At 37.7% G+C, this 27,550-nt stretch overlaps 1 protein-coding gene across 1 annotated transcript; it reads left to right on the top strand.

Moving 5' to 3' along the window:
• CHIC2 (cysteine rich hydrophobic domain 2) lies at positions 1-27,550 on the top strand. Its single transcript, XM_052682922.1, has 6 exons — positions 1-277; positions 7,659-7,713; positions 7,859-8,014; positions 17,569-17,625; positions 17,792-17,851; positions 20,561-27,550. The coding sequence occupies exons 1-6, from the start codon at positions 159-161 to the stop codon at positions 20,609-20,611; spliced, it is 498 nt and encodes a 165-aa protein (XP_052538882.1). The 5' UTR covers positions 1-158; the 3' UTR covers positions 20,612-27,550.

Here is a 27,550-nt window from a genome sequence, read left to right as displayed (position 1 = left end):
GCCCGGAGCCGCCGTCTTGCAGCCGCCGCTTCTCCGCGGCCCTGCTGCCGCCCGCTCCGGCCCCGGGACCCGGGCCTCCTGCCGCCCCTCCATTCCCCCCCCCCGCCGGGCCCGCCGCCTCGGCTCCTCGTTTCGACCTCCCCCTCCCGGGCCCGGCCATGGCGGACTTCGATGAGATCTACGAAGAGGAGGAGGACGAGGAACGAGCGCTGGAGGAGCAGCTCCTCAAGTATTCTCCCGACCCGGTGGTGGTGCGCGGCTCCGGCCATGTCACCGTGTAAGGGCCGCGCCGGGGCCTGCGCGCCGGGTGCCTGGGCGGGAGGCGAGGGGAGGCCGGGGCGGGCCGGGGGCAGGCGGAGGACGGGCGGCGGGCCGGGCTGCGGACAGCGGCCGGAGCCGCTGTCCCGGTGCCGGCTTGGGGCCAGTTGGGGTCGCCCGGGACTCGCGGGTAAGCGGGGAGCTGCGGGGAGGCGAGGAGGATGCGGGGCTGTGAGTAAGAGAGGAATGCGAAGCGCGGGTCCGGAGCGGTGAGGTGTCAGGAAGTCAGGTGCGTGGGGCTGCGTGTGGGATCGGGAACGCGCCGCAGGGCTGTCTGCGTGCCCGCTGCCCGTCCGCGGCCACGTGGGGCCGCCCCGAGAGCTCTCGGGGGGGCGGAAGAAGCCCCAGGACACACGGGTATCTTTGCGGTAGGGTTGGGTTGCGGTGGGTGCACGTGGTTTCACTTTGTCTGACACGGGAGGTGCTGCGAGTTTTGGTTTGCAAATATCCCTGGCGCTAACGCTGTGAGTTGGCGTGGGGCTTCTCAATAATTAAACAGGTGAGGGTGACTTTCCTCCAGTTGGTTCCATCGGGCGCACCCTGCTGAAGCATAAGGTTGTCTCCAGCTTCAGGTACTGACATAACAACCTAGAGACAAAGCACTGCACAGCAAACTTTATATAAATAGTTATGTTTGTGTGTGTGTGTATTAAAGAAGTTTGTATGCATTAAAGAAGTATATTTTAACTGTTCATCGGGACTAGCCTCGTAGCAGAAGCATCGAAGTTGAAGGTATTGTGTTCTACTTCTCTGACTCCCCTGACCTCTGCTGATTTCCATATACCACCCTGTCCAGAAATCTGGGTTTAACTTTGGAATAGTTTGGTGGTGCTTTGATTCATCAGTGCTATAATTGATTGATATTATGAAATGCTGACAACCAGATGGTGGAGATTGCCAGCTGGCTATAAACAGGAAACAAGATGTGATAGACAGAGAGGTTTAGAAGCTTGGGAGGGTGTGGAGTGGGCAGGAGGCTGTGAAGCCCACTGAAGGGAAATGTATCCAAAATATTCAGTGTATGACTTTGTATTTCACTCCATTGTGATCGAGATGTTTTTGTCATCCAGTGGCTGTTTGCCATCTGTGAAAATAAGCTGGTAGCCTTGATCTTTTTCTGGTGAGCAGATCAAGAATGTGGATGGTTGTCTTATTGACGGATGGAAATGTATCAAGAACTGAAATTGAGGCAAGCACTGGTTTCTTCTCCAGTACATGAAGTTGTGTGAGATCCGTTAATAAAACCCTGAGGAAGCTTGCATACCGTGTCTGTGACTGGTATGGACTTTGTGGCTGAAGGATAGCTGTCTCATTAATTGTTTATTAATGATCACTAGCTCACAGCTGTAACACCTTCCTCAAAATATTAGTTCTGTAGCTTCTGGGTGAGTAATGATATGTGAGCATGGACCTCCCAAATCATGCAATTAGATCTGAATGTACTTTTTTTTATTGCACTGGGTGCACAAACAGTTCCCTGAATAGTGTTAGCCCATTTCACCTTTCCGCAGCCTATGACATTTTTCCTAGTGGATGAGAAGCTTATTACTAGTATTTAGATCACTGTCAGGACACTCGCTTCTTGAATTTAAGAAATAGGTCAAAGTGTACGTGTCTAATTAGTTTGTTTTGCGTGGTATAAAAGCATATATGTGCTTTGAAGGTCTGGCCAAAAAAATAAAAATAAAAAAAAAAAATCAGTGGTTAAATAAAGTGAATATGGATTGATCTGTCTCTGACTCTGTTGTTTAAAGAGGTGCTGACTGATTTTGCTGTGTGTGTATTTAAATAGATGCTCTCTTTTTTGTTGTCTTCTGTTATATCCTCTGATCTTCTATAGGAGTCATAATGTTTTGTTTGAAATATGTCATTTTCATGACTACAGATTAATGTCAGAAAGGCATTATTCCACTATCCAACAGATAGTTGGATATCCTTTCTAAGCTAAGTAGTTAAAAGAGAGTCAAAAGAATTCAGGTAAATATTATCCAGATAAAATGTACGAAGGCCTTGCCTTCAATTTTGGGACTTTTGTTTGATGCTAAGAGTAATCCTCTTTAAATTCACTGTTTGGAGCATGCTGCACGCAATCCTATATATATTTTGTAAAAGCGTTGTTTTTTAAATATTCAGGTAAGTCATTTTCACACCAGCAAAATTTAGATATTTTGGTACTCAGTAGTAGTATTTGAGGTGGCTTTTTTTTTTTTCTTGAAGAGATCTCTAGTGACAAGAACCTTGAGAGCTGAGAGAATACAGAATATTATTTACATTAGTTAACTGAATTGAAAAATCCAGGGTATTTCACACTTTTTTTTTCCTAAAATCTTGTTGGAGTGGAAGGAGAGGTTCAGGATGAGTCTGAAATTGCTAAAAGAATATTTGTGATAGATGTTATCTTACTGTATTTTCAGTGACTTTTTCTGGGCTTCCCCGTTCTTTGGTCAGCTGAGACATACATGCCTTATCCCAGGCTGTTTTAGCTAGTAAGGTTGGGTTTAGTTGTCTTCTGCAGCACCAGACTGATAGAGAGCTGTTGTGATGTGCTTCTCAATGCCTTTCTGTGCTGTGCATCTTAGCACTTCTTGTGTTGATGCAATATAACTGTTTGTGGCAGGGCAAAACCTTCAAAAATAAATTTTCATGGGAGTGAAAAAGAGGGTAATGGAAGAATCATGCATGGGAGAGTGTGAAGGTGTGTGGAATCTGTATGTATTTTGTAAGAGCTGTGAACGTGTGGAAGCCCAGAAAGGACTTGCTGGAACTGGTGGATAGCAAGTGGACATGTGCCAGCAATGTGCCCTCACAGCCCAGAAAGCCAACCTTGTCCTGAGCTGCATCAGGAGTGTGGCCAGCAGGTAGAAAGTGGTGATCCTGCCCCTCTGCTCTGTGCTCATGAGACTTCTCTTGAAGTGTGGTGTCCAGATGTGGAGTCCTCGGTACAGGAGAGACATGGACCTGGAGTGTGTCCAGGGAAGGGCCACAAAATTGATCCGAAGGATGGAATACCTCCCCTGTGAGGACAGGCTGAGAGAGTTGGAGCTGTTCAGCCTGGAAAAGAGAAGGCTTTGGAGTGACCTGGTAGTGGCCTTTCATTATCTAAAGGGGATCTATGAGAAAGAAGGGGACAGGCTCTCTAGCAGGGTCTGTTGTGATAGGACAAGGTGAAATGGTTTCAAACTAAAAGGGGGGAGATGTAGATTGGATATAAGGAAGAAGTTTTCTACAATAAGGGTATTGAAGTAGTGGAACAGGTTGCTCAGAGATGTGGATGCCCCATCCTTGGAGACATTCAAGGTCAGGCTGGATGGAGCTCTGAGCAATCTGATCTAGCTGTGTAGGTGTCCTTGTTCATTGCAGGGGAGTTGGACTGCATGACCTTTAAAGGTCCCTTCCAACTATGATTCTGTGATAGATGAGAAGAATGGAAAAAATGGTTTAGTGTCTCAATAAGAGATGACAAAGAGGAGGAAGATAATGCCCATCAGTTTTACGTGTTAGGAAGATCAGAGCTGCAGCCTGCGAAAAAGTTGTATGTTGGCTGAGCTCTATACTGTAATTTTTTTCCTTTGAAGATTGCACTTCTCACCATTTCTTTCTCCCCAGTGTAAACAAGGGAGGAACTCAGCTATGCCTTTCAAGCAGAAACATGTTCAAGAAACACTTTTTCAGGTTCCAGGAAGGTTAAAGGAAGTGCTCATGCACAAGGTGAGCGTGGATGTGTTGAAAACATGGAGGTCATGGTATGAAATAAGAAAGGGCATAGAGCAAGCAGAGGAACGTATGCTTTACTGAGAATGGGGTATTGTACAAAATACACTTAATGCTACATGAGGACAGCTGTCTGAGGAAATGCAGCTCTGGAATTTTATTTCAAGTGATTTTAAGACATTTTTTGCAGCTTTTTCCTGTGTAATTACAGTGAAACTGTAGCAGTGTTATGTGTAATTCCTAATCTTTTAATTTCCAAATTATAGCATGCAGTCAACAGCGATAACACTGGGATCATATCATTTACTTACCAAAGCATTTGAAGTATGGAGTCATCGTTTTTACCACCTACATGTGGCAACTGTAAAATAGAAAGCTTAGAGTGCTATTGGTAGCTGGCTAGCTTTGATGTTTCAGTTTAGCTATCCCTACATGTATTAAACATTGCCAGAAATCTTGAATACTGAACCTTAGTCTCATTTGCTTGTAGCTTTATCGAAGTGCATCTGTATTGGTCAGAAGTTTCCGTGCTAGAAAGCTGCACTTGAAGTAATTTACAGTCACACTGAGGCAATGTGACTGTTTCCAAGTGGGAGAGTGGGGAAAAATATTTTGTCTACTTTAAATACTGATGTTTTATTCTGAAAGACTAAAGATAACTCTGGAGCTTTTGAGTTGGATTGTCTTTGTCAGGCACAACGCTTTAATATTTGAAGCTGTCAGTATTTAAATACTTCTGGATTGTGCATTTACAAAAAATCCTTGTTTCTGTTCTGCTGATTTCCCAACCAAACTTCAGCATGAAACTGCAATTATGTTGTTTTGTGATTTCACTGAGAACGGGGGGACTTGGGCTTTTGCTTTACCTGCTTGTGCCTCGGGGTAAAGACTTTCCTTGGCATCTCTTGGTGCAAGGCTCAGCCTCACTTCCTCTTGGGAACAAGAGTTGCTTTGAATGGAATTATCCTTACAGCTGGCCACTCCTCTATTGTTTGAGTTCATATTTAATCTTTTCTGGGTGTTGAAGTATCAGGTACATGAAGATTGCTTTGTGATTCATTCTTTGAAGATGAGTTGTTTTAGAGAGGACATGTCTCTATTGAGTGGATGGACTTATTATATATTAGAATGGTGTTACCAGGTGTGGCTGCATATGAAATATGTGTGGATACGTGAGATTTTTTTCAGCAATTGGTTTCATCTTCAGCCTACTGGCAATTATAAGTAGCTTAACTGATAGGGTGTGGTGCTTCTGACATAATCTTTGCCTGGGTGCTTGATTTCACTCAAGATTTTGGGGAAATGTAGAAGGTCTTTCTGGCATAGAGTATTCCACAGAGCTTTCTGTTGTGGAGTTGTAGTAAGAGTTTGTGTGTGTGTGTTCTGTGTTGAAGTGGTAAACTTGCCTTACGTTTCTCTAGTTAAGTTTCAATTTAATTCCTCAGTTTTGAGGGATTTGTAGGAATTGCAGAGCTGCCATTCTACTTAAAGTATTCCGCTGTGTTAGGTGACTTAGGTGTAAGTCAGGTACTGTATTCTGTCAAGTGGCAGGACTGTGACTTTTTTAACTTCTGAAGAACATATGTAGGGGTTACCTATGGCATCAAATTGATAAGCTATCTATCCTGGCATGCTTTTGCAAACTGTGGCAATGGACGTTGCTGCTTAGAGGCTGCCTGCAACCCTACTTGTGCCTGGCATCTGTTTGCCCTGTAGTCTCTGGCATCCACAGCTGTGTAGGGGTAATGTATACTTTAACATCTTTTTCCTTTAGTGCTTGTTTGACTGGGAACTTGTCTAATCTGTCTTAAAATCTGTTGGCACAGTCTGCCTCTATAATCTCAAGTCAGAATAAACCCAGAAGTTTACTACTTGCAGTTTAAAGAAGCTCTTGTCTTATCTGTTTAAAACCAGTCTCGTGCCGGCTTCAGCCCTCTGTTGTGGGATTTGATGATTAAGAGTTGATCATTGACCTTAACCACTCTCTTCCTGAATCTTTGTACTTTGGTCTCATAACCTCCCCCCAGCCTTCTGTTTTCCAAGTTAATGTCAGCCTCATGGTCTTGTAAGGCACCTGTTTCTACTCCCTTAGTTATATCAGTCTTCCTTCTCTCTGCTTTCTCTCAACTCCAAGTTCTCCATGAGATGTGGATGCCAGAAGAACAACCTGTACTGAACATGTGGGCATACAAGGGTTTTATGGAGAGTCAAAATGATGCCCTATGTTGTGGTCTTAATTGTCTAGCTAATGGTTCCTAGTCTTTCCTTGCTACTTTTCATGGCTGCTGCTGTTGAGCTCATATTTTAAGAGAATCATGCCTTGAGAGATGTAGCTACTGAACTAAGTTGAGCATCATGTAAGCGTAGTTTACATTGGCTTTCCCAAGATTCAGAACCTCTTATGTAAGTCCATGTGCCATTTTTTGTTCACTTGGTTTTGTGAGGTGTGTCTGCAGTGCGTTTCCATTGGTGCAGCACTTAACTGCCCGTTGGCCGCTTACGTACTTGGACACAGTTGTCCATTGGCAAGCAGAGCACTCTGCTTAGTAAGAAAATATTGCCTGAGGAATACCCAGCTGCTCAGTGTATGTATTCTCAAAGAATTTATTTAAAATAGTCAACTGTCAGGGCTCAAGTTAGCTGGAGCACAACTGAGTAACCGGTCTTGCTGTCAACATTGAAGTCTTGAGTAGTTTAATGTCTGATTTGATTTGTAGCTTTGGTGATAAATCTGCATTGGTTTGTGTTCAGGAACTTGTTAATTGCAAATAAAATTTTGACCTGAGTGTTGTTTTCCAAATTAGTACCTTGTCATACAGTTTTGTTATCACCTTTTTCAGGCTGTAGAGTCCCTTAGCTGCAACCTAGACTGGATGCCAGAAAGCATTCAAGTTTTATTTGAGATGTTTTCATTCACGAACCCTGTCAGCCAGCTGTAAGATAGAAAACAAACAGGCTTTTCTGTCTTTTTATTTTTTTTTTTTAAGTCAAGGTGAAACTCATAATCTTGAGATCTTCCGTGGCCCAGGTCAGCCCGAAATTCTAGTCCATATCAGTTTTTTCATAGCTTTCCATTCTCAATTGATACGGATGTTTGTTTGTTTCAAGTTAGCGCTTAAACTGTGTTTAGTAAGTTTGAGAACAGCAAATACCATCCATTAAACTAGTAATTTTTTTTTTCTGAATAAACAAGGTGTTATTGAATCCATTTTTATGCTTAGAACAGTTTGGTGTTACTCCATTTAGATCCTGCTAAATGAGCTTTTCTTCAAGATGCATCTGTACTGGGTGGAGTGGGAAGATTTGCACTATGATCTTACCTTTCTCTCCTCTTGAATACCTCTGATTTTTCATATTTATACTGTTGCTTATGAAGATTTTGCTGAGTTTAAGGAAGAGTCAACAGTGTCTACGGATCTTTAAAAGAGGCTGGAGGCAAAGTGAATTCCAGACTGTTTATGATTGTGTGTTTCTGCCTGTTAGGATAGCATTTAGTAATTACCTTTAGGAAACAATTTTTTCCATAAATCAATACTGTTCTTTGGGTTCATATTGGGTGCTCGTAGCTTGGGTGTCATAGATTGGGGTTATTTATGATTCTGGTATGAGTATCATTTTGTTTTTTTCAGGTTTGGACTAAGCAACAAATTTGAAGCAGAATTTCCTTCATCTTTAACTGGGAAGGTGAGTATCTGTGAATAAAAAAAAAATAAATTAGAATTTGATTTCAGACTTTTGCTATTATAAAAGCAAAAGCTTAAGCTGTGGTCCACTCCAAGAGTAATGAATCACACTGCTGTGGTAATAAGTATTTTGCTTTTTCTTGTAGGTTGCACCCGAAGAATTTAAAGCCAGCATCAGTAGAGTTAACAGTTGTCTTAAGAAGAACCTTCCAGTTAATGTACGATGGCTACTTTGTGGATGCCTTTGCTGCTGCTGCACTTTAGGTTGTAGTATGTGGCCAGTTATCTGCCTCAGTAAAAGAGTAAGTTGAACTATTCTTATTTTTGGTAGTCAGAATTGTATTGGCTTTGTTCTTTTTTTTTTTTCTCTTATTTCTCATATCCTCTTTTTTTCCATGTCAACTTTAATAAAGCATACTTCTGCTTACGAAGATGAGTTTGATTTCATACATTTTAATCCCTGTTGTCTGTCATACAACTTAAAGTAGATGGTAGTGAGAATGCTGAGCTTACAACTCAGTGACTCATAGTTCAGCAGTGTCTCTGCTAGAGCTGTGTACTGTGCAGCACTTACTGTTACAGAGATAACTCTGAGCACTTTTAATAGCTTCTCTGTGATACTCTGTTTGGGATCATCAGAATTGGACATTGTTTGTTGTGAAGAGTATGTGAGGAGTTTCTAATTATACTGTGACCTAAGTAGCCATATGCTTGCATTTACAAATAATTTTTTTAAAGATTGTTTTATCTTCCTTCCAAGCTGTAGATGAATAAGATATTTCTTCTTGCATCAACAGCTAGAAATTAGTGTTTTGTCTGTGTCTCTTAGTGTATTGTTCACAACAGAAGCTTCTTGCATGTGTCTGATTTTTTCCCCTCCCTTATTCCACTGCAAGTAATTTTGCAACCCTCCCCATCTCTTCTGTTTTCATGTGTAAAAACTTTGGCTCATGTGATTTTACTTCTTTGCAAGAAGTCTTTGTGCATCACCATCCTCTCCTTATATTGGTGCTGTAATGCTTTCAAGTTCATGATGACGCTTGTGTGTATTCCATCCTGTGTAATACCTTCGTGCTTTTCTTTACAGCAGACCTCATTTTGCAGTCCGTAAATCAGTGCTCTGAGGTTGACAGTGATTATATGCTTCTGCAATGTGATTATATTTATTTATATTATAATTTATATTTATATTATAATTTTATTTGCTCATCTTTTCAATATTGATCAAGCATTTTCAGATGGAGGCTCCTGCACAAATGCACATCTGCTCAAGCATGTGGTGCTGCTAAAACCAGAAGCTGTGCAAGCTACTTTGTAGTTTTAGTATTGGTAGTACCATTATATGCTATAAAAGCTATATCTGAACTCCTGAAACCCCCAGGTACTGAAAGCAAACAAGAAGAATAGAGCATAATAAAACCAGTGCATATTTCTTTTGTCTAATTTTTTTGCGTAAATCTTAATGAGTATTTTCTTGGAGGGATTACTTTAAACTAGTTTTAACTGTATGCAAAATAACCTGGTGGTAATATTGGAGTCCATGGAGAGATACAGTTTCAGTCTGAATTATTTCAAGCCCTTGGTTTTGTACCTTTAAGTTGCTATGAACTAGTGAGTTTCCTGTAGGATGACCATACATCTACATCCTGAAAGTCTGCTGCAGAAAATCAGCTGATTACTTCAACAGGTAGATTGGTGACCTAGCCAGCTTGCAGAGATAACTATTTTCTATTTGAAGTCTAGCTCTGTTTGTTAAAAATGTAATCTCATTTTTGGTGGTGGTAGAAAGTAATGTTGCTTTTTGGGAGGAGGAGGAGGCTGATGTCTTGGAATCCAGTACTGAAAGTCGCTAGTAATCAACTTCTTAATGCAGTGTTTAACAGAGTCAGGAAAAAAGGTAAGGGCTTAAAGTATCTGGCGCCAGGAAACAGAGTTGCAGTATGAGGAAAGAGGTTCTGTGTAGGAACCCAGTGAAGCAACAGAGGAGTGCTTCAGTTGTTGTTAGCTTGGGATGGGAGTTCTGGTAAGCTCTCTTTCAGAAGGATAAATCTGGAAAAAAGGCATGGATACACTGTTCAGAAGGTATTACTTAAGGAATTCCACAGCTTTTCCTGCACTGAAGATGGGTGATTCATGCTGGACTTACAAGCTTAGAACCTGATGAAATTAAAGGTAGGTCTCAGCTGCCTGAACACTGTTGTGCCACTGTGAGTGGCATAGTGGCACTAGACATGATACCTACAGCCTTTGTGATAGCACTGAATACATGCGTTCAGGCTGTTTGATTATTGCTGTGGAATGAAAATCCTTAAAGTCAGATGTTGTGACAACTTCATTTGTCTGTATCAGCAACGCAACATATAGATGTCTGTTTAAAGGGTTATTGTCTATAAGAGCTGGGAACTCAGTTGGGTGAGTTGATGACTATAATATAGAGGAGAATTAATTAACTGACTAATACAGGAGTGCTTTCCCAAATTGAAACTCTTAATCCTGGATCTGGCTGAGAAAGACTTGATGAAATGAAAACGGCACTTTCATCAGAATTTTGAATTAGTCACAGTAATTCTCTTTTTTATTTTCTCCTTACTGCTTGCAATAGCTTTTTGAATTCTAATATTTGAATGCTATCACAAAAGTAAATCATTTTGAAGCTACACACTTTGAATGACTATTTGTATAATGGGAATATATGCTTATTTTTGTGCATTTGTGTAAAAATTAAGTTATGGATTTGTCTCCTTAGATCAGCAAGTCCTTTAAACCAGGAGTTTTTTAAATCACAGGCATTTGCAAGCCTTTCTTCTTTTGCAATGAGGTATTAGAGAAAGAGCCTGGTACTCTTCACCAGTAGAATAAATGTTTAATTTGATTAAATATCTTATTGCCTCTTTCCTTTAATGTGGTCTTGATTGGATTTAGATGAATAAAATCTGCAAGAAAATTGCAGGAAGTACAGCTCCTTATTTGCAGATCTAGATTGTCAGTGATCTTCAGCAGTTATACACAGATTGTACCATCCTTCCTGGGACAAGTTCCAGGTTGTACAGATGGACAGTAAGTCTGAGTTTTTTTTCTTTAAATAAAAGAATGACATAATGAGTTATAATTCAAAAATGTGTACAGGCTGAGGTGCCCATTTGAAGCCACTTTTTCAAATTAATTGACAGTCATTTCAGTACTAAGTGCTGTTGTTCTCGATGTGTAAATGGGGTAAATGGTTTCAAGAGAAACTGTAATAGTGAAAGCTATGATAAAATTGCCATACCTCTAGATTTCTTAATAGTGTTCTGCATGTAAATTACATGTTTCAGAGGTTCATAGGCAGTCTCTTAAAATGAATAGAATGAGATATTTAAGAGCAATCTGTACTAATACTTTTATGAGCTGCTTGTTTGTTTTTGAGTTCAAACAAAGCTGATGAATGCTGCTTAAACCCTATTATTAATTGCCACTTGCATAGCAATTTACATCTTCAGAGTGCTGTATAAACATAAGCTAATTACAACTTCTAAACTGCTGATTAAATTAAACATGCAGTAGAGATGCAGGATTAAATTTATGGGTGATAGTGATAAACCACATTAGTTCTGTTTATTGCTGTTTTTAATACAATTCATTTATTTACACAATTGAAGAAAAAAAAGATTTTCTTCTCTGCATACCTGCCAGGAACTTGACACTAGAGATGCTCTGATGTGGTAATACTTTTCCAAACAGTTTCAAGGGACAATCATATAAAACAGAAGGTGCTGCTTTTTTTTCTATTTAGAATCTCTTATAAGCTCACATTGTAATTTAATTTGGAAGATTCTGGAAAGTTGTAACCTCTTTGTTTATTCTAACAGAAAACATGCAAAATTTATATTGGGTCTAGCCAGTTTAGTGAAACTTTTTAAAAAGAAGAATTTGTATGCGCCTAATATACAGTTTTTTCAAATCATCTCCTTTTTGGTATTGATTCTGAAGGATGAGACAGCTCTCCTACAAAGAGAAGACTGCAGGAGATCATAAGTCTGCTATTGTACCAAATGCATGTGGAAAGTGACAAGTTACTGTTCATTTTGTTCCCTATTAACTTATTTTTTTGAATTTGGAACAATGATGGTATTGATGGAAAAATCTGAATTTTAATGTAGCAATGTTTATTTTTTCCCAGCTAATTGATTATCTACAGAATCAGCACACTTAGAATTCTGTGATCTTCTGGTTCAGTCCTAGAGAGGCAGGATGCTAGAGACTTGTTCCCTTTAGAAGGATCTTCAGTGTGCATGCTGGATTTTACGGGGCCTTCTGAAGTTATTTTGTTGCTTTGTGCTGCTTCTCATGTAGTTTCTCTTCCATTCTTTGACCCTGCCCTTAGATAATCGTAGCAGCAAGAATGAAAGGCTTCCTATTAATAAATGAAGCCTGGGAATGTTCCTAGGAATTGGAGCTTTATAACTTGTACTCGTAGGAAGGTCTGTGGCAGGTGTTGGTCCTGTGTTGTGTAACAATTTGTTGTGTAACAATTTCTAGGCATTATCAGGGTGCTTCAGACACTATGGGTGGTTTGGAAGTTACGAAAACTTACTGATGGAGATGTCAGCTCTTCCCTGCCAGCTGGCTTCAACTGAATGGGAAAGTTTCTGGGCACAGCTTCATTTCCTAATGCAGTTGTAACCTGAGATCATTGAGTTTCTCCACCTACTCTGGCCCTGAACTATATTCTGTGGCATGTTACTAGATACTTTGGAAATAAATGATCAAGATCCAAACTGACATCTTTGTAATCTTGAAAGGGGAGGTGGAGGTAGAATTTTAATAATCTGCACTCAGTTTATAACTTCTCACAGTGGACAACACCAGATTAGTTATTTGGTAGATTCTGTTCTGTTCTCATCCCTGCTGTGGTCAATTCTACCTTCCATGTTCCATGTGACCCTTTCTGTGAGAGTGTCCTTCAGCAGGAGGTGAATGCCTTTATCGTGCCCAGAATTAAATCTATTTGGAGGGAAGGAGATTTGTGGGTTTAATGACAGATTCAGAGATGGAATTTCATCTTGGAATGAAAGAATTAAGTCGCTTACCAATTTGAGTTTGGAGTAACAATATTAGTTATCATCTTGATGCTTCAGGGATTCAGTCAATATATGTCTGTCCATGAAATGTTTATGCGCTTCACAGTTTTGCCAAGGTCAAAATTTTTCACTACAAGACTTCTCCATAGCAGGAAGTTTCCACCAGAAGTGCTACATTTGTTTCCAGATGTTATTCAATATGCGTATATGGGTTTCACTCGCTTTCTTAGTGCAGTGGCTTCTGATATGAGTACACACTCTTAAGCTTGTAAGAAGCATCCTAGCTGCCAACAGGAAAGGTTGTGCAAAGTGCACTAATGTGATCTAACAGACAGCTTTTCAAACCTCTATCAAGATACTTGTAGTTCAGTTATGTATGTTTTGATTACAATATTGGTATTTTCATGCCACTAATATAGAACTTGAAGCTGTTTAGACTTCTTTCACAGTCCACACATTACGAACTCTACAGAAGGCATTTTAATACTAGAAGCAACATGCTGTGTGACAGCATACCAAGACCTCCTCCATCTAAGCTCTGTCTACAGTATGTTTTTACATTTCTCACACAAATATGGTTAATAGATACTTGATATTGCCTGAGTGTCAACTATATACCCACACTTTTAGTGTGTTTTTTTTTTTCTTTTTTCAAACTCTTTGTGAAAGAATTAAATCTCTGAAAGCATTTGTGTGTGAGAGAGGTGGTTTAGGGATATTCTGGCTTGTTGAAAGTGAGCATACAACTGTGTGACTTGGTTAACCTCACTATCAGGGGTGATAACGAAATTACTTGGGTGTGAATTTTGTAGACCAGTATATCTTTGTCTGGAAAATTAACAGGGATTCATTCCTACTTCTATCCTTTTTTTTTTTTTTTTCCTTTGAATGAAAGGAGATGGTGGAGGTCAGAGTTCTGATAGGATTCTCAGCTTATTTTCCTAGAGATGTATTTGAAATTTGGGCAGTATGACCATTACAAAAAGTTTATTGAATTGGTCTCCTTGTATTGTGAAATTTGAGCATAAAGTATGTTTATTTTTTCAAAGCAATATTTGAGATTATTAATACTTGATTGTGGTAAGATTTTGTATTTGAAAATCTCCATGTGCAGTTTATGGGACTAGCATAACACTACATTTGCATAAATGTTGGAAGTCTTCAGATTCAGATCAAATGCACGTAAGGGGAGATTCTTCTGCTGTTTCCAGACACCTATGAATAAAATTGGTAATGATGAATAATGTTGTCACCGTCTGTATTGTTTCTTCACTTAAAGCGTAGGGAGTTACTCAAATGATCACAACTTTGGGTATCACATAAGACCTCTTGCTTAACATTACGTTACTCATTGGTTGGGTTACAGCATGAGGTGGAAGGGCTTTGACTCATTTGCTAGTACTGCGTGATGCAGTGTTTATATTCCAGGTTACGCACTGCAGGGAGCCTTATGTCTGTACAGCCTTGCAGTCCAGATCATAACTGCATCTGGAACTGCAACCTAACGTCACTAGACACTGTGAAGACATAGGAGAAAGCTCTTGTGGTTGATAGTACAAGTGGCGCTCTATTTGTAATAATTGCTGCCTTTTCTCTGTGCAATGAGTTCATAGTCTTTCTGATATTTTTCATGTCCAGGGCAAAACTGTATCTGATTGAGAGTAACACGAATTGGTAAATTGCATTTTGATTTGGGCTTTTTTGGTAGTCTGAATATCCAAAGAATACAGTCTTACATTAGCATCTTTAGAGTCATTTAATAAAAATTCTTTTGTTAAAGGTTGCATGTAGACTGAAGGGATCTATGCCTCAAAAATGTATAGCCAACGTTAAACACTACGTGCGATTTTACAGAGCGTGTTACAAAGTACACTTTCATATCATTGGTATACTAAGAACTATATTTAAATTGCAGTTTCAGCTTTGCTCAAATATTAATGTGTTTTCTTAGAAAAAAAATGTAGAAGCTGGATAGTGTTAGATCTTTCTAATGCTAGCAAGTCTCTCTTCCACTTAATTTGTGCTTTTGTTGTGGCTAACAAATAATTTGCTGTATAGGTTTTTCTGTATACCATTGACAGAATATATAAGCTTGTCATCCTGGTGCGCTGGAAATGCTACACTCAAATCAAGTGCTTCTTTCTGGTTTTGTATATCCTCACCTGCTCCTCACTGTAAATCATTGAGATGTCAAGAGCAGTGATTAATTAAGCTGCACGTGCAAGTGCTTTTTTTCACCTGTCAAGTAGGAAGAAAACTTACTATAGTGAATTGTGTGATGCTGCTTAATTCATTTCTTTTTATTCCAAGCTCAGATTTGCAGAAATAATTTACAGTCTAATTTTCATTAACGTTTTAGTATATTTAATGTGGTATGATTTGGGAGCTGTGAATATCCCAAGTTATACTACTGGAGGGTTTAGATGTGCATCCTTGGGAACTCAAATGATCACGGTCGCAAGGCTGCATGTGTTTTTATCTAATGCTGCTCAAATGACTTTAAACTGGGTTCATTTTTAAGACAACCAATTAATACTACATAACTACCTATCAGTTTCTTATTTATGTGTATGCATTGTAATATATTTGTAATTTTATTGGAATTTGAAAAGCTTAAATGTTTTTCACACTCTTTTGGGCAAACAATGAAATTAAATTGTATAGTGATCTTAATCTATTATTAAGAGGTCCCGGCAAGGAAGATTACAAGGTAGATTCAGGTTTTGAATCGGTTTTGCCATTGGTTTAGCAGCGGGTGGGCAGGCAGATGCCTGCTCAGAGTAGAACCTATTGCCATTTTTCACCATTGATAGAGTAGCCTTTCAGAGTCAATGAGCTCTGTCAATGTGAGCTTGTCAAGGCTACAACTTCATAGACCTGAGAGGCGGTTTGAGAGGTCAGCCCTTTTCAGGTTTGCTGTGATGCAAATGAACTTTAATGCTTAAACAACTATTGGAATTTTTATGTCTGCTCCTTGTTCTTTTTTCTTCACAAAGTCATTGACGAGACATTCAGTGCTTTTTAAATTGGAAGTTGCATTGTGCTAAAGACCTAGTACAGATTTACGGAGGGCTGAAAGCAGTTAGATCATGTTCTTTTCATGGTGCGATTAGAATCAAATCGATTTCCCTACAGCCTTCAGCATTCAGATGGCAATTTTAACAAAGCTTGGGGGCTAGACAAGGGACAAAACGACTGAACTGAATGTTAATTACACTCTGCAGCCTTATTTTCTTTTGATTTGGAGCTGACTGGCAACTAAATTAACAAAAGTGTGACCATAACTGCTGCCCTATTTTCATTTAAAAGGAGAGCAGACTCTAAAAGGCTATCTTTACAAAGAAACAAGTGAGGTCTACTGATTATTGTTAAAGGGCACTGTCTTTAAAAACATAATAATAACAATAACCCCCAAAACGCTTAGTTCCAAACTGAAGTGATAAATTAGTCGCTGGCACCTCCACCTTTGGGTAGTTCCTTGACTTACGCTTTTTTGAAATACGAAATAATAAAAATTCAGTTTAATGAGTATTTATGGATGGCAGTGATCTAATTTTTATCACGTGACCGCAGCCCATGCTTAGACGTGCTTCCCTGTAGCCACCACAATATTATGCTGGAGAGTAACTGGAGGTTTAAAAGCAGAAAATGTTAGAATTTGATGGGAAATGAATAACTTGTTGTCTAATTTTTATTTTGTTCAGACATGCTTTTTTGCCAGGGCTGCATTTTGCTTGATTTGTTAAGGTTCATTTACAGTACTTATGTTTTGTAGTAATAGCAGCAAGATGCTTTCTCATCCCTTCCCCTCACCCCTCTGTGCCTTGTAAGGAAGCTGCAGCTGCACTAAGTTGTATTTGATCCTTGTCATTGCTCCGTCCTTTTGCACCTGCAGCTCTGTTGGTCTCATCTTAACACCTGGCACCATGAATTATCCTCTATTTATTCATAGTCAGTAGCAAATCCCATTTAGAGCTGAGCAGTATATATATTTTGGCAGTCAAATGACCATAAATGTCAGAATGTATTTCTCAAATGTAAATACAACAGAATAATTATATTCAAAATGCCGTGAAATTTACAGTGCAGAAAGTCCTTTAATGCTTGTGTGTGTGGTTTGGAAAAGCTGTGAAGAAACAGATTTCGGAATTCTCTATCTGAAGCGTCAACTGTGGAAAAGACAGGCATTCAAACTTGGTTTTAGAGTCCTAAATACTGGGTTTGCTCTTTATGCAAATCACAGGTTTTCTAACGCTTGTTTCTGTCAGTTACTGGGACTTTTTGCGTTTTGGATTTGCTCCCTAAAATCTGAGCATAAATGTAACGGCTCTGGTTTTGTTTGCTCAAATGGACTACTGCGTGTTGGTACTCAACCTATGACATTGTAAAATACTGTTTGCAACTTTTGTCTGCTGAAATACTGACCTTCTAAGAAGTGAAGTTTAGACCACTGGTACCACTGAGCTATGCTCCTGCATTTATGCTTAGGTCATGTTAAAGTTTCTGAAATAGGTTTTGAAGCTGTAACTGCTACGAAGATGTATATATGTGAACAGATTTTGTTCCAAACTGGTTATATCTTTCTACAATCTTTTGACAATAGTTATTTGCTTGTCATAAAAAGCAATTTTCTCCACTGGTTACTTTTTAAAACCAGGGAAGTTTTGGTAGTGCTACAGACCACCCTGTACTCAGTCACTGTCCTGTACCTCTCTCCTTTTCACACAAAAGCAGCTGCAAAACAAAGTTTTTCTAAAACCACTCAAGAGTAAAATTCTTTCTCATTTGTCTTCCAGACACGAAGATCGATTGAGAAGTTATTAGAATGGGAAAACAATAGGTTATACCACAAGGTGAGTGCCGCAGGGAGCAGCTTCGTACTGTTGGAGTTTGAATTGCACAGTATGGAAACAGATGCTTTTGTTGAACGAAAAATATGAAAGGTGGACAAATGGGCCAGTCTGTGTGCTGCAATAAAATACAGCTCATTTTTCTTCTTTTTCTTTCCTCCTTGTCTAGCTGTGCTTGCATTGGAGACTAAGCAAAAGGAAATGTGAAACGAATAACATGATGGAATATGTAAGTTAAAGGGCTGTTTTGTGAGTTTCTCTATTAAATGATCATTTATTTTGCTTCTGATCTTATTCTTTTCGTGATTATTAATCAGTAAAGGTGTCAGGAGCTTAATCGCCTGAGTGCAAGGATTTTCTACGGTTCACAGATGCATGGTTTCATGTGCAGGACTGATTTATAAAGTTATGAATGACTTGAAAACAAGGCTTCACTGTGTTCTAAAAAATAATAAATTAATTGCCAAGATAAAATAGCTCGAACATGTGCTGATGGAGTGTGAAATTTTAGATGCTGTATAAAGAATAATCACAACTTTGGTTACGCAGCAAGTCAGATATGGCTGTTTTATATGATGCTAATCAAGTCTAAAAGTATGGAAGACCTTTCAATTAAGCTGTTGGAGCTTAAGAAACCTTTAGTAGCCTTTTTGGGTTTTAACTGCCCCTTTTCTCAAATGTCTTGAAAGTATTTTTATCTCAAATTGACATCACTAAATATTTTTAAGTTTAGTGTTCAAAATCAAAATTCCAGTCTTTGGCTGAGACCAAATGAGCCTTTCTAAGAAATGCACAGTGATAACTTATATGTATAATATATCATGTCCTGTGTGGGATTTCAGTTTTTTTAGCTGGCAGCATTCTTACTTGTTCTTGATGCTGTTTATGCTTCCATTTTGAAAATCTCTTGGAGTTGCACAGAGGGTACTAGAGAAGGTGAAATTAAGCTGCTAAAATGTAAGGTTTATTTGAATTTGCAGAATTTCATTTAGCCCTCTGGGAAGTAGGTGACAGGAGGAGTTAACTTTTTTGAAAAAATAAAGAATTTTTGAGAAATATCTACTGTATTAGTTCCAACTTATCTATGATTTTTTGTTGAATGATACTCTGTTTTTTTGAAACAACAAAGCTATCAGGCGTGTAAAATTGATTTAAAGCCTGATTAAATAGTAGGAAATTATATTAACCTTTTCCCTTTAGCCTTTTTTATATCCCTGTTTCTACACTAGATCTGATTTCTAGTCAGAAACAAGATTTTCAAGTTCCTTTTTCTTTTGCAGAGTAGCTCTACTCAGTTCACTGAGTAAGTAGGGACTTTGTATCACCTTTTCCATAAACTTTAGATAAGTTTGCATAAAGCAAACTTCACAAAGTAAATTTGAGTTTCTCTTTAATTAAGAATTGTAGTTCACTGATTCATTTTTCTGAAGAAAAACTGTTTCATCCAGTGTTTTGCAGATTCAATTTAAAAAGAACAACAAAAAACGACAAATACACAGATAGTTTTTAAGTACTGTGGCTCAGCAGCATTTTAAGATGATCATTTCTTATGTTAAATACAGTTTTAAATGATTGGAACTATTTGCATTAATATGTAAGAATAAATGTAGAGCTTTACAGGGTGATGGTCTAAGATTTTATTTTCAGTTTGTGAAATGAAACATTGAATGTGCAATCTATGGATACGTTTAATCAGATTTTAAAAACCTCCTTATGTCATTTCCTTAGTTTCGGTTAACTAGCTTGTCTCTTATAAAACCTACCCAAAATGTTGTAGTTCTTGTTTAATTTTAAGTATATATATTTTTTCAAAACAAGTACTTTAAATTAGGTTCCTGTACACAAACACATTCTACACCCGCTGCTGGAGATGCTAAATTGTGTAAGGTGTCATGCTTCCTTGGCATAAACACAGAGTTCCAGCTTTTCTTCTTGCTCTTTTTAAACTTTGCCTGAATATCAGAAGGCCTGGGAGCTCTCCAGTACCCAGTGGTCATCTCTTGTCAGCCATCAGTGGGATTTGAGCTGCTTGCATTGCATTCTGCTCTCAGGATATCAAACCACTTCTGAGTGTTTCTAAAATTATTCATATTCCATTCAATTTTCTTGAAAGAGTTGGCCTCATAAGTCATATCAGAGATACTTTTTCTTGTGTTTGGTACATAATCAGATTGGAGCATTGGCTACGCAGCCAAATTCTATTATTCTTTTTGATAAAAAAATGTTTAGAAATTCTTTTTTTTTTTTTTAACTCTATAGAAGACCAGGCTCCCCTTATAACTAAAGATTTCATTTACTTGTATTACTGAGAATGTTTATTTTTTACTAATACAACCATCGTGCTGTTTGTAGTCTTATGAAGAATGAAAGTGCACACTTAAATATTTTCTTGGAGCTTTCTGTTTAAATATAAAACAAGATAACTACTTGAATTGCATCCTTGACTTTACAATACTGGATCTGTGTAGTTAAAATTTGAATAGGGACCTGAAGCATAATCATACAGAAACATTAGTTAGGCTTCCTGTTAACCACTTGCAGGTTTGCTTGATATGCAAATTTTTCTGTAGTTGATACAAATTTCTGCATGAGTTTTGAAGTGTAGACTTGTCTTTAGAATCCTATACTGAGTGGAAACAATTTCCAAGAGAATTGCATATGAAACTGAAAATGGATGTTGCACACGTTTTTGGTTCTTCCAGTTTAAGATGTGTTTAATATTACCAGACAAACTTTTGTTTCCTCTTGGTTCTTTCCTAGTTATGGTTTTCTTCCTCCAAAACATTCTGTTTAATATGATTTCTGCACCTGTTGAAAATACTATTACCTGATGGACTTCAAAACAAAACAAAACTAACAAAAAAAAGTGCATTATCATTGTGATAAGTAATAGGGTTCCTACTGCCATTTAATATTGTTTTTTTTTCTTTTTGTGCAGGTCATCCTTATAGAATTTTTACCAAAGACACCGATTTTTCGACCAGATTAGCATTTGATTTATTTTTAAGAGACTTATTCAAGTATGTTGTCTTTCCAATGGTGCCTTGCTTGGTGCTCTCCTGGTGGTGACATAGCATTGGTTCTACAGACTCTTGTGGTGTTTCCATTCTTTTTTTTGTTTTGTTTTTCTTTGTTCATTTGTTTTAATAAGAGCATGTTCTAAGTGCATTTGGTCAAACTCTGCAAAGTCATTTCATGCAAATGTTAACTACTACTTAAGTTATTACTTTTACTACTTCTGTTTGTTAATGTATCTTGATTTTCAGAGAGTCTTTTATGTGTGCGCGCGTGTGTACATATATTACTATAAATACACAGCTGAAAATGTTCTACAAGTGAGCAGGTATTTTTTTTTTTACCCCCAAATGACAAAACTGTTTGATTGTACATTGTGTAAGTCCTCTTGATTATTAGTTTATGTGCTGAAATATCATCAAAGATCTACCTAAACTTTTGTCAGTGACTAGTCAGTTGTAAATATTTTTATTTCTTTTCGGATATTGGCTAGCTTCTTCCAACAAAAGAGGGTAATAAAGTTCCTTTTGAAATTGTGCTTTTTGGAACCCATATGCCATTGCATTAATAGGAATCTCTGTGCTTTTCATGAAGAAGTCCTGTCAGCTGGTTCTGAAGAAGTTCTAAACTTAGAAGAAAAAAAGCAAAATAGAATTACTCATATTAGAAAATTGTTGAACAAATTGCATGCATCTGATTAGTAGAATTCAAGATTTCAACAGTATGTTAGTATGTAAACCAATATTTTATATTGGTTTATAATGTAGCAGTTTTAATTCAGGCTAATGCCATGTATCATTTTATTTGTATTGTTTACCAGACACATACGGTGTACAGGGGTGCAGAAGATTGTTTTACTAAAATTTTTTCTCCAGGCATACCTTTCAGGGTGGTGGGTTTTTTGTTTTTTGTTTTTTTTTTCCCATTTTTAATTTTATTTTAAGCCACATAAGCAGAAGAAAGTTAGAAAGTTATTGGGCTAATTTTGAATAGTACAATTCTGGGTACAAATGCAGGTGCCATATGTCAGAAGTTATCAAAATATGGTATGCTGGTCAGCAGTGTAAATGTAATTATGTTAAATAATTATGTACTGCACCCTTGCTTCTGCTCATTGTCTGCTTTTGGTTTACAAATCTTATTTTCTGCACAGTACGAAGTCTTTTTTTTTTTTTTTTAAACTGGGTATTTGATGTTTGCTTGGGTCAGGCCAGTTGTATTTTATTTCTTCTGCTTGTATCTTAGTTGTACATATCTTCAAACATAGCTTTTCTAAATTGCTACCTATGTTTTAAGGTTTGCTTTATATATCTAAAATTACTGTACATGAACATTAATGTAAGCTATGAATATCTTCCTTGTACAGTTGTGGTAGCAAGCAATAATGTGAATATATGAAAAACAGATACACTCTGCTTAATATTTGTATGAATGAGAAGTTGATACCACTACAAGAGTAATTTTCTCTTTTTAATCTTTTAAATACAAGTTTTATTTCAAGGTAATATATTACAGGTACCTTGATGCTGTGAACTATTTTTCTATGTCTTCAAAATATTTATTCTCTGTAAAATATTCTCCAGTGAGTATTATGTTCCTAAATGTTTGATAGTGGGAGTGATCTAGGAACTTTTAAGTTTTCTTAAATTCATATCTCTGTATCAGCTCCCTAAAGCCACCCATTGCTCAGCTTTTGTGTGTGAATTCCTGCTGTTTACTTTGAAAATAGCTCAGCTATGCTTTTCATACAGCCTACGAGTGTTTGTTTGATTTGACTGAAGGTGACTTTTTAATCAACAAGTATCACTTTTGTGCTGTCTAGGTCTTCTGAGGCCCGCAGTGGTTTTCTTCCAAAGAAGCTAGTTACAATGTTCACTTCTATTTTCATTTAAAATCAGTTACAGCCTCTTCTTTAGTACAAATCTGATCTGCAGCACTCTTCACACTCAGAAGTATTGTTGTAATCTTGGACCAATTTCAGCCTATGAAGGAGGACAGAAGCTTAAAGTTGATGGCAGCTGAAGTTCTGGGGGTTGAGAGTTGCAGTGATGAGGTTGAAAATGAACTTAAATAATAGCTAGTGTTTAATATTGGTGACCAGAAATGTATATTGATTTCTCTCAGTTTCCAATAAAATGAATACTGAATATGCCATGCCTAGATTTTGTTATCAGTGTTCTCAGTTGACAGCGCAGGCAGATTTTTACTGGTAGTTCTTCAGTGTCAGCCAGTGATCTTAGTTTGCTCCCCAAGCTTCCCATGCTGTATTCTGTGACACTGTGACTACCTTGCCAAACCTGATTCTTAAAGGTACTCCGAGATTGATGTGTGCTGAAACAAGTGCACTGAATGCAGTCTGACTTTAAGATTTGCGGAGAACACCTTGTTAGTTAGAATACCTCATAAGTAGTAATGCTTTCTAAGAACTCATCTGTTTTAGGTGCATCTGCTGTTTGATATTTCTGTATTTTTCTCTATCACTTACTCTCTGAGAATTCTATTTGTAGAGGGTCCAAAGTAGGGCTTCGAGCAAATAAAAGCCTAAATCCCACAGTAAGGTGGTAGACTAGTTGCCTTTCAAAACATTTCTTGTCTTATTAATATCTCTGACTGAGCGTACTACCCAGAAAACTTGGGAAAGTGCATTTATATATAGATGAGTTTAGCTCAAAAGCATTGCTCCCTGTTGAGGTAGTACCCTTGTCTAGTAAGAATGTTAGCAAGCATTTTAGCACAATGCCTTTCCATTCAGTAATTACAGTAACAAAAATTGAACTGAAGAAAAACTTAATCTCCTACTTAAAGCCTGCAGCAGTCAACAGGATTTTTCTTTGATATTTTTTTCTAAAGTGTTTAATTTTATTTTGTATGCCAGTAAGAATACATATTTACCTTGTTTTTGTTCAATTGACCAGGGTTGAAATTGAGCAGATCAGAAGCTGTAGTAGGACTTGTAAGACAGGCTGTTCTTTGCTAAAATAATTATTACATTAGAGTAACCTATTCAGCTTCTAGTAACTCAGCAATTCCTACAGATCTTGTCTATTCCCATTTTCCTCGAGTAGTGAAATTTAGATAGCCACTTGGTATTAATCATTTAACAAATGATTGTTGCTAATTATGTCTGTTTCACCTTTAGCCTGATTAACTACTGGTAGAGGCATCGTTGACTCTGTCAAAGCTAATTATTGTTTGTAGGTATAGTGGCCTTCAGCTAGTCGTTTAAGAGTTATTCTGTAACATAATATTAAAAAATATATTTTTATTCTTTTAGTGATACCTAGAAATAAGTTTTGAGGCAGGAGGGCTTTCTTTCTGACCATATATAAGAATTCTGTAGAGTTTATCTCTTGATAAATAATTATAATGTGAAGTTTAAAATGGGATTAGCAAATTTCACCAGAAATTGTAATGTTTGGGAATAAGTTACATTGTGTAATAGTTTTAATACACTGTGTATGCAAATCCAGAAACAGCTCTAGTAAATCTAAAAAATTCCCTATGATACACAAAACCAGGTGAAGTATATTATAGGAACTTATTTACAGTACTTAGACATAAGCTAAATCTGGAAATTAATTTGTTAAATGACACTTTTACTTTGTAACTGTCAAGACCATGTGCTGAAAAAATACATATTTTTAAGTTACATGCTTACTTAGAAGTCAGTTTTCATTTTTCTAGCAGTCGTTGTCTAGCCCTGAAGGTTGCAGGGAAGAGCTTTAAAATGCAATCTGTAACTGCTTGGAAGGCAGAAGTCAAAGGGAAAGAATTTGTCTTCATTCCCTCCTCCCAGCCCCCATCCTAGAGTCTTAATTTTCAATCAGTCCCCCTGTTTTGGGAGCCCTAGCTTATAGTTTTTGAGCAGCTGGCAATAATGCAAGCTGTCCACCAAAAAGCCACCATTTGAATTCTGAATAATTTAGAGATCACTTTAATTGAAGAGGCAAAAGACTTGTTAAGCAAGAAAATCCCTGGTTCTTTTAAGTTCTTTAAGCACTGCTGTTGGGTAATTAAAAGAAGGATATTGATGACCCTACATTTGGTCACAATCTGGATGATTTTGTGTGAAGGAAATGCTCAATTAGAGAGGTCTCAGAGCCCCGAATCTCTGGTTTCACAGTAGCGACTTATTAATGAAGGGTTAAGAGGAGCTGGCTAGTTTGTACCCATGACTAAAATAACTCATGTTGCTTTTCAGCTACGTTGCTTACAAAAACAAAGTATTTAAAAAATGCAGTCTCTATTTGTCACCACTGATTTGCTGTAATTTCCATGCTGCTTCTTCCTAAAGCCACATTGCATTTCTGTTACAAACAACTAGGTGTAATGGTGGTTATAATGCCTTTAATAGCCATATTGTAGGTAGAAATATTAACTACTCAGGGACTAATAGGAAATAGGAAAATGGAGTTTATGAGCTGAATGCCTATCTGCATGAAGGCTTACTTGCAAACGGCACCCCGGAAAACTTCTGATTGTATTATGCATGACCATTGTGAATGTTACCAATATATGGCAATGAGAGCTCTATTTACCCTGTATTATTAGGCTGCTGAATGTCAAAGTATGTTGAATGAGGATAAATGAACTTTTTTTTCCCGCTGATTTGGACAGAGTGATTATTTCTAACGGTGCTACCTTCTTCGTTGCTGTGTTTGTTCCTTGTATCGAGTTCTCTCTTCAGGCTGGATGAATCAGGAGGTGCTGGTAATGAGGAAACTGTGTCATTCCTAGGGAAGTAGAAACATTTCACAAGGGGAGAAGTACCCGAAAGCAAATGCTTTCACTGGGAGAAGGAAAACAAAAAAAAGAAAAAAAAAAAAAAAGAAAAAAACCACAACCAAAACCATCCTGCAGTTGTTCTTCATTACAGATTCGTTACAGATATCCGTTCAGGTTGTTCTGTTGCTAACAGTGTTTCGTAGTTGATGAATTTTTTTAAAACTTATTTCACAATGGTGTTTCAGTCAGCATGGGCTGAATTAGCAATGATTTTTTGCAAATTTTTAAAAAGGAGTCCTTGTATGAAACTGTTTCTTGACTTGTTCTGATGTGTGCATCTCCACCACGTGGCATTTGGGTAGAACATCTCTTATTAACTGAATGTTGAATTTATTTAAAATTCTTCTGCTTCAATTAGCTCATTAATATTTCATTAAGATTTATTATCTTGAAAGAGATTAATAAATGCTTGGCTCTTGAAAATACAGCAGACCATTAGGGGAAATTTAATGAAACACGGAAATTAGAAGAAGCAACACATGAAAGACTGAACTCGAGGTTTAGGTTTGAAATTTGTGTGTATTGGAAAACAGTTTTGAACCGTATGAAATGATATTAAATAATGAAAGTTAAGTAAAGGCTAACAGTCCATTTCAATAATCATATGAAGTGTCTTCATTTCTACTGTAGTTTTTTTATAACAAGTGTGCTGTTATGCAGATAGGGAGACAAGTGTACTTTGTAACTCAGCATCTTTCAGTTGAAAATATCCAGACCAAAAAGGAATCACTGGTGAGAGCTGCACAGATTGCAGACCAGTCTTTCCCTAGGCTGGGGCCTGTAATGCACGGCTGATTGTTCCCAAAGAAAATTCTTTTCTTGCCCAGGCAGCTCCTGTCATGTGACTGTATATCCGAGTGCCAGGGGTGGCATCCAGTTAGGATAGCTTAGGTTCAGGTAACTAAAAGAGATCTTTGTAGTTAGTTTTCAGTTCTATGGAGAAGGGAGCCATTAACAAATCCTCATTTTTGGAGAGCGGATCTTAAATGCTTTGCTGAAACATGCTTTTTCTCCTCGTTTACATCACTGATAGTTTCTTTGTCTCATGCTGGAAACTAGACATAGTAATTAGCTGATGATTTTTTCTGTTACAGTGCTTTAGGTTTGTGAATCCATTTTTTATGGTCACGCTTAGAAATTGAACAAAACAGGAGTCAGATATCCAGATGCAATATAACTGATATTTTTAGTGGCTCTGTTTAAACTGATTTAACTGTACCAGTGCACACATCTCACTCATCAACTGTAAATCTCTCTGCTCCTCTGTGCTTGCAACAGGCTTTCTAACTTGTTGGGATATTCTGTGTGTTAACTGTGTGGTAGTTTTGCCCATGAGTGGTTTGGTTCAGTGGGGTAACAACAAATGCAGGGCACTTAGAGATTTGGAAAGTGATTCTTTCTATATGAGACTGAATGTGGCAAAGAGAATATGCGACTAATTCCAAATATAAAAAGAATAATAAACTAGAAAATGGTGCCTAAATGTTGTGTGCTAGCCCTATGTAATTCATTTTGTTTTAAAAGGTTGCAGACTTTGCTTAGGAAGAACTTCTTAAACATAAAAAGCAGTAGCAGAAAGTGAGTCACTTAAGGGGGGGTAGCTTTCAAGATGGCAAACTTCTAAATAAATATTTTGCATCTATGCTAGATCTACGAAGCAGAAAAAGCATAAGCAATAATTTAACATAGAACTGGATATTAAGAAGCTGCTATTTATATGGACTCGATGATAAAGCCTGCAGAGGATTCCCTTTAATGAAGAGTTTAGGAAGATAGGGTTGCTCTGATTTTTGCGTTTGTAACATTCCTCTTCAAATATTTAAGTCTGGATGAGAGTTGTTAAAATTCAGAGGCCAGCACTGTGTTCACAGGGCATGGGCTTTGGGGAGAGAAGACAGAAAGAACGGGACTTCTTTTTAAGGCTGCACAATTGTAAATACACGTATTTAAGAATATTTAACCACAACTGCTAAATTACTGAAGTTAATCTATTGTTGAATTATAGAATATTATTTAATACATCAGCATTGTTTTTCCTGACCTGACCCAGAATTGGAATGGACTCCAATATGATTTTTTTAAAGCGTTGTTGTCTGTATTACAAACTAATAAAATGTTTGTTAACTTA

This window comes from Tympanuchus pallidicinctus, unplaced genomic scaffold (genome assembly GCF_026119805.1).
Source record: "Tympanuchus pallidicinctus isolate F22 unplaced genomic scaffold, pur_lepc_1.0 scaffold2, whole genome shotgun sequence".
NCBI lineage: Eukaryota > Metazoa > Chordata > Aves > Galliformes > Phasianidae > Tympanuchus > Tympanuchus pallidicinctus.
Note: the sequence above shows the minus strand (reverse complement) of the source record. Positions and strands in the feature narration are given on the sequence as shown.

Excerpts from the sequence above, each read along its gene's own strand:
- CHIC2 (XM_052682922.1), top strand. The coding sequence starts at position 159 with ATGGCGGACTTCGATGAGATCTACGAAGAGGAGGAGGACGAGGAACGA. Across the intron at positions 278-7,658 it reads GGCTCCGGCCATGTCACCGT|GTTTGGACTAAGCAACAAAT; the intron begins GTAAGGGCCGCG and ends TGTTTTTTTCAG. Across the intron at positions 17,626-17,791 it reads ACAATAGGTTATACCACAAG|CTGTGCTTGCATTGGAGACT; the intron begins GTGAGTGCCGCA and ends CTCCTTGTCTAG.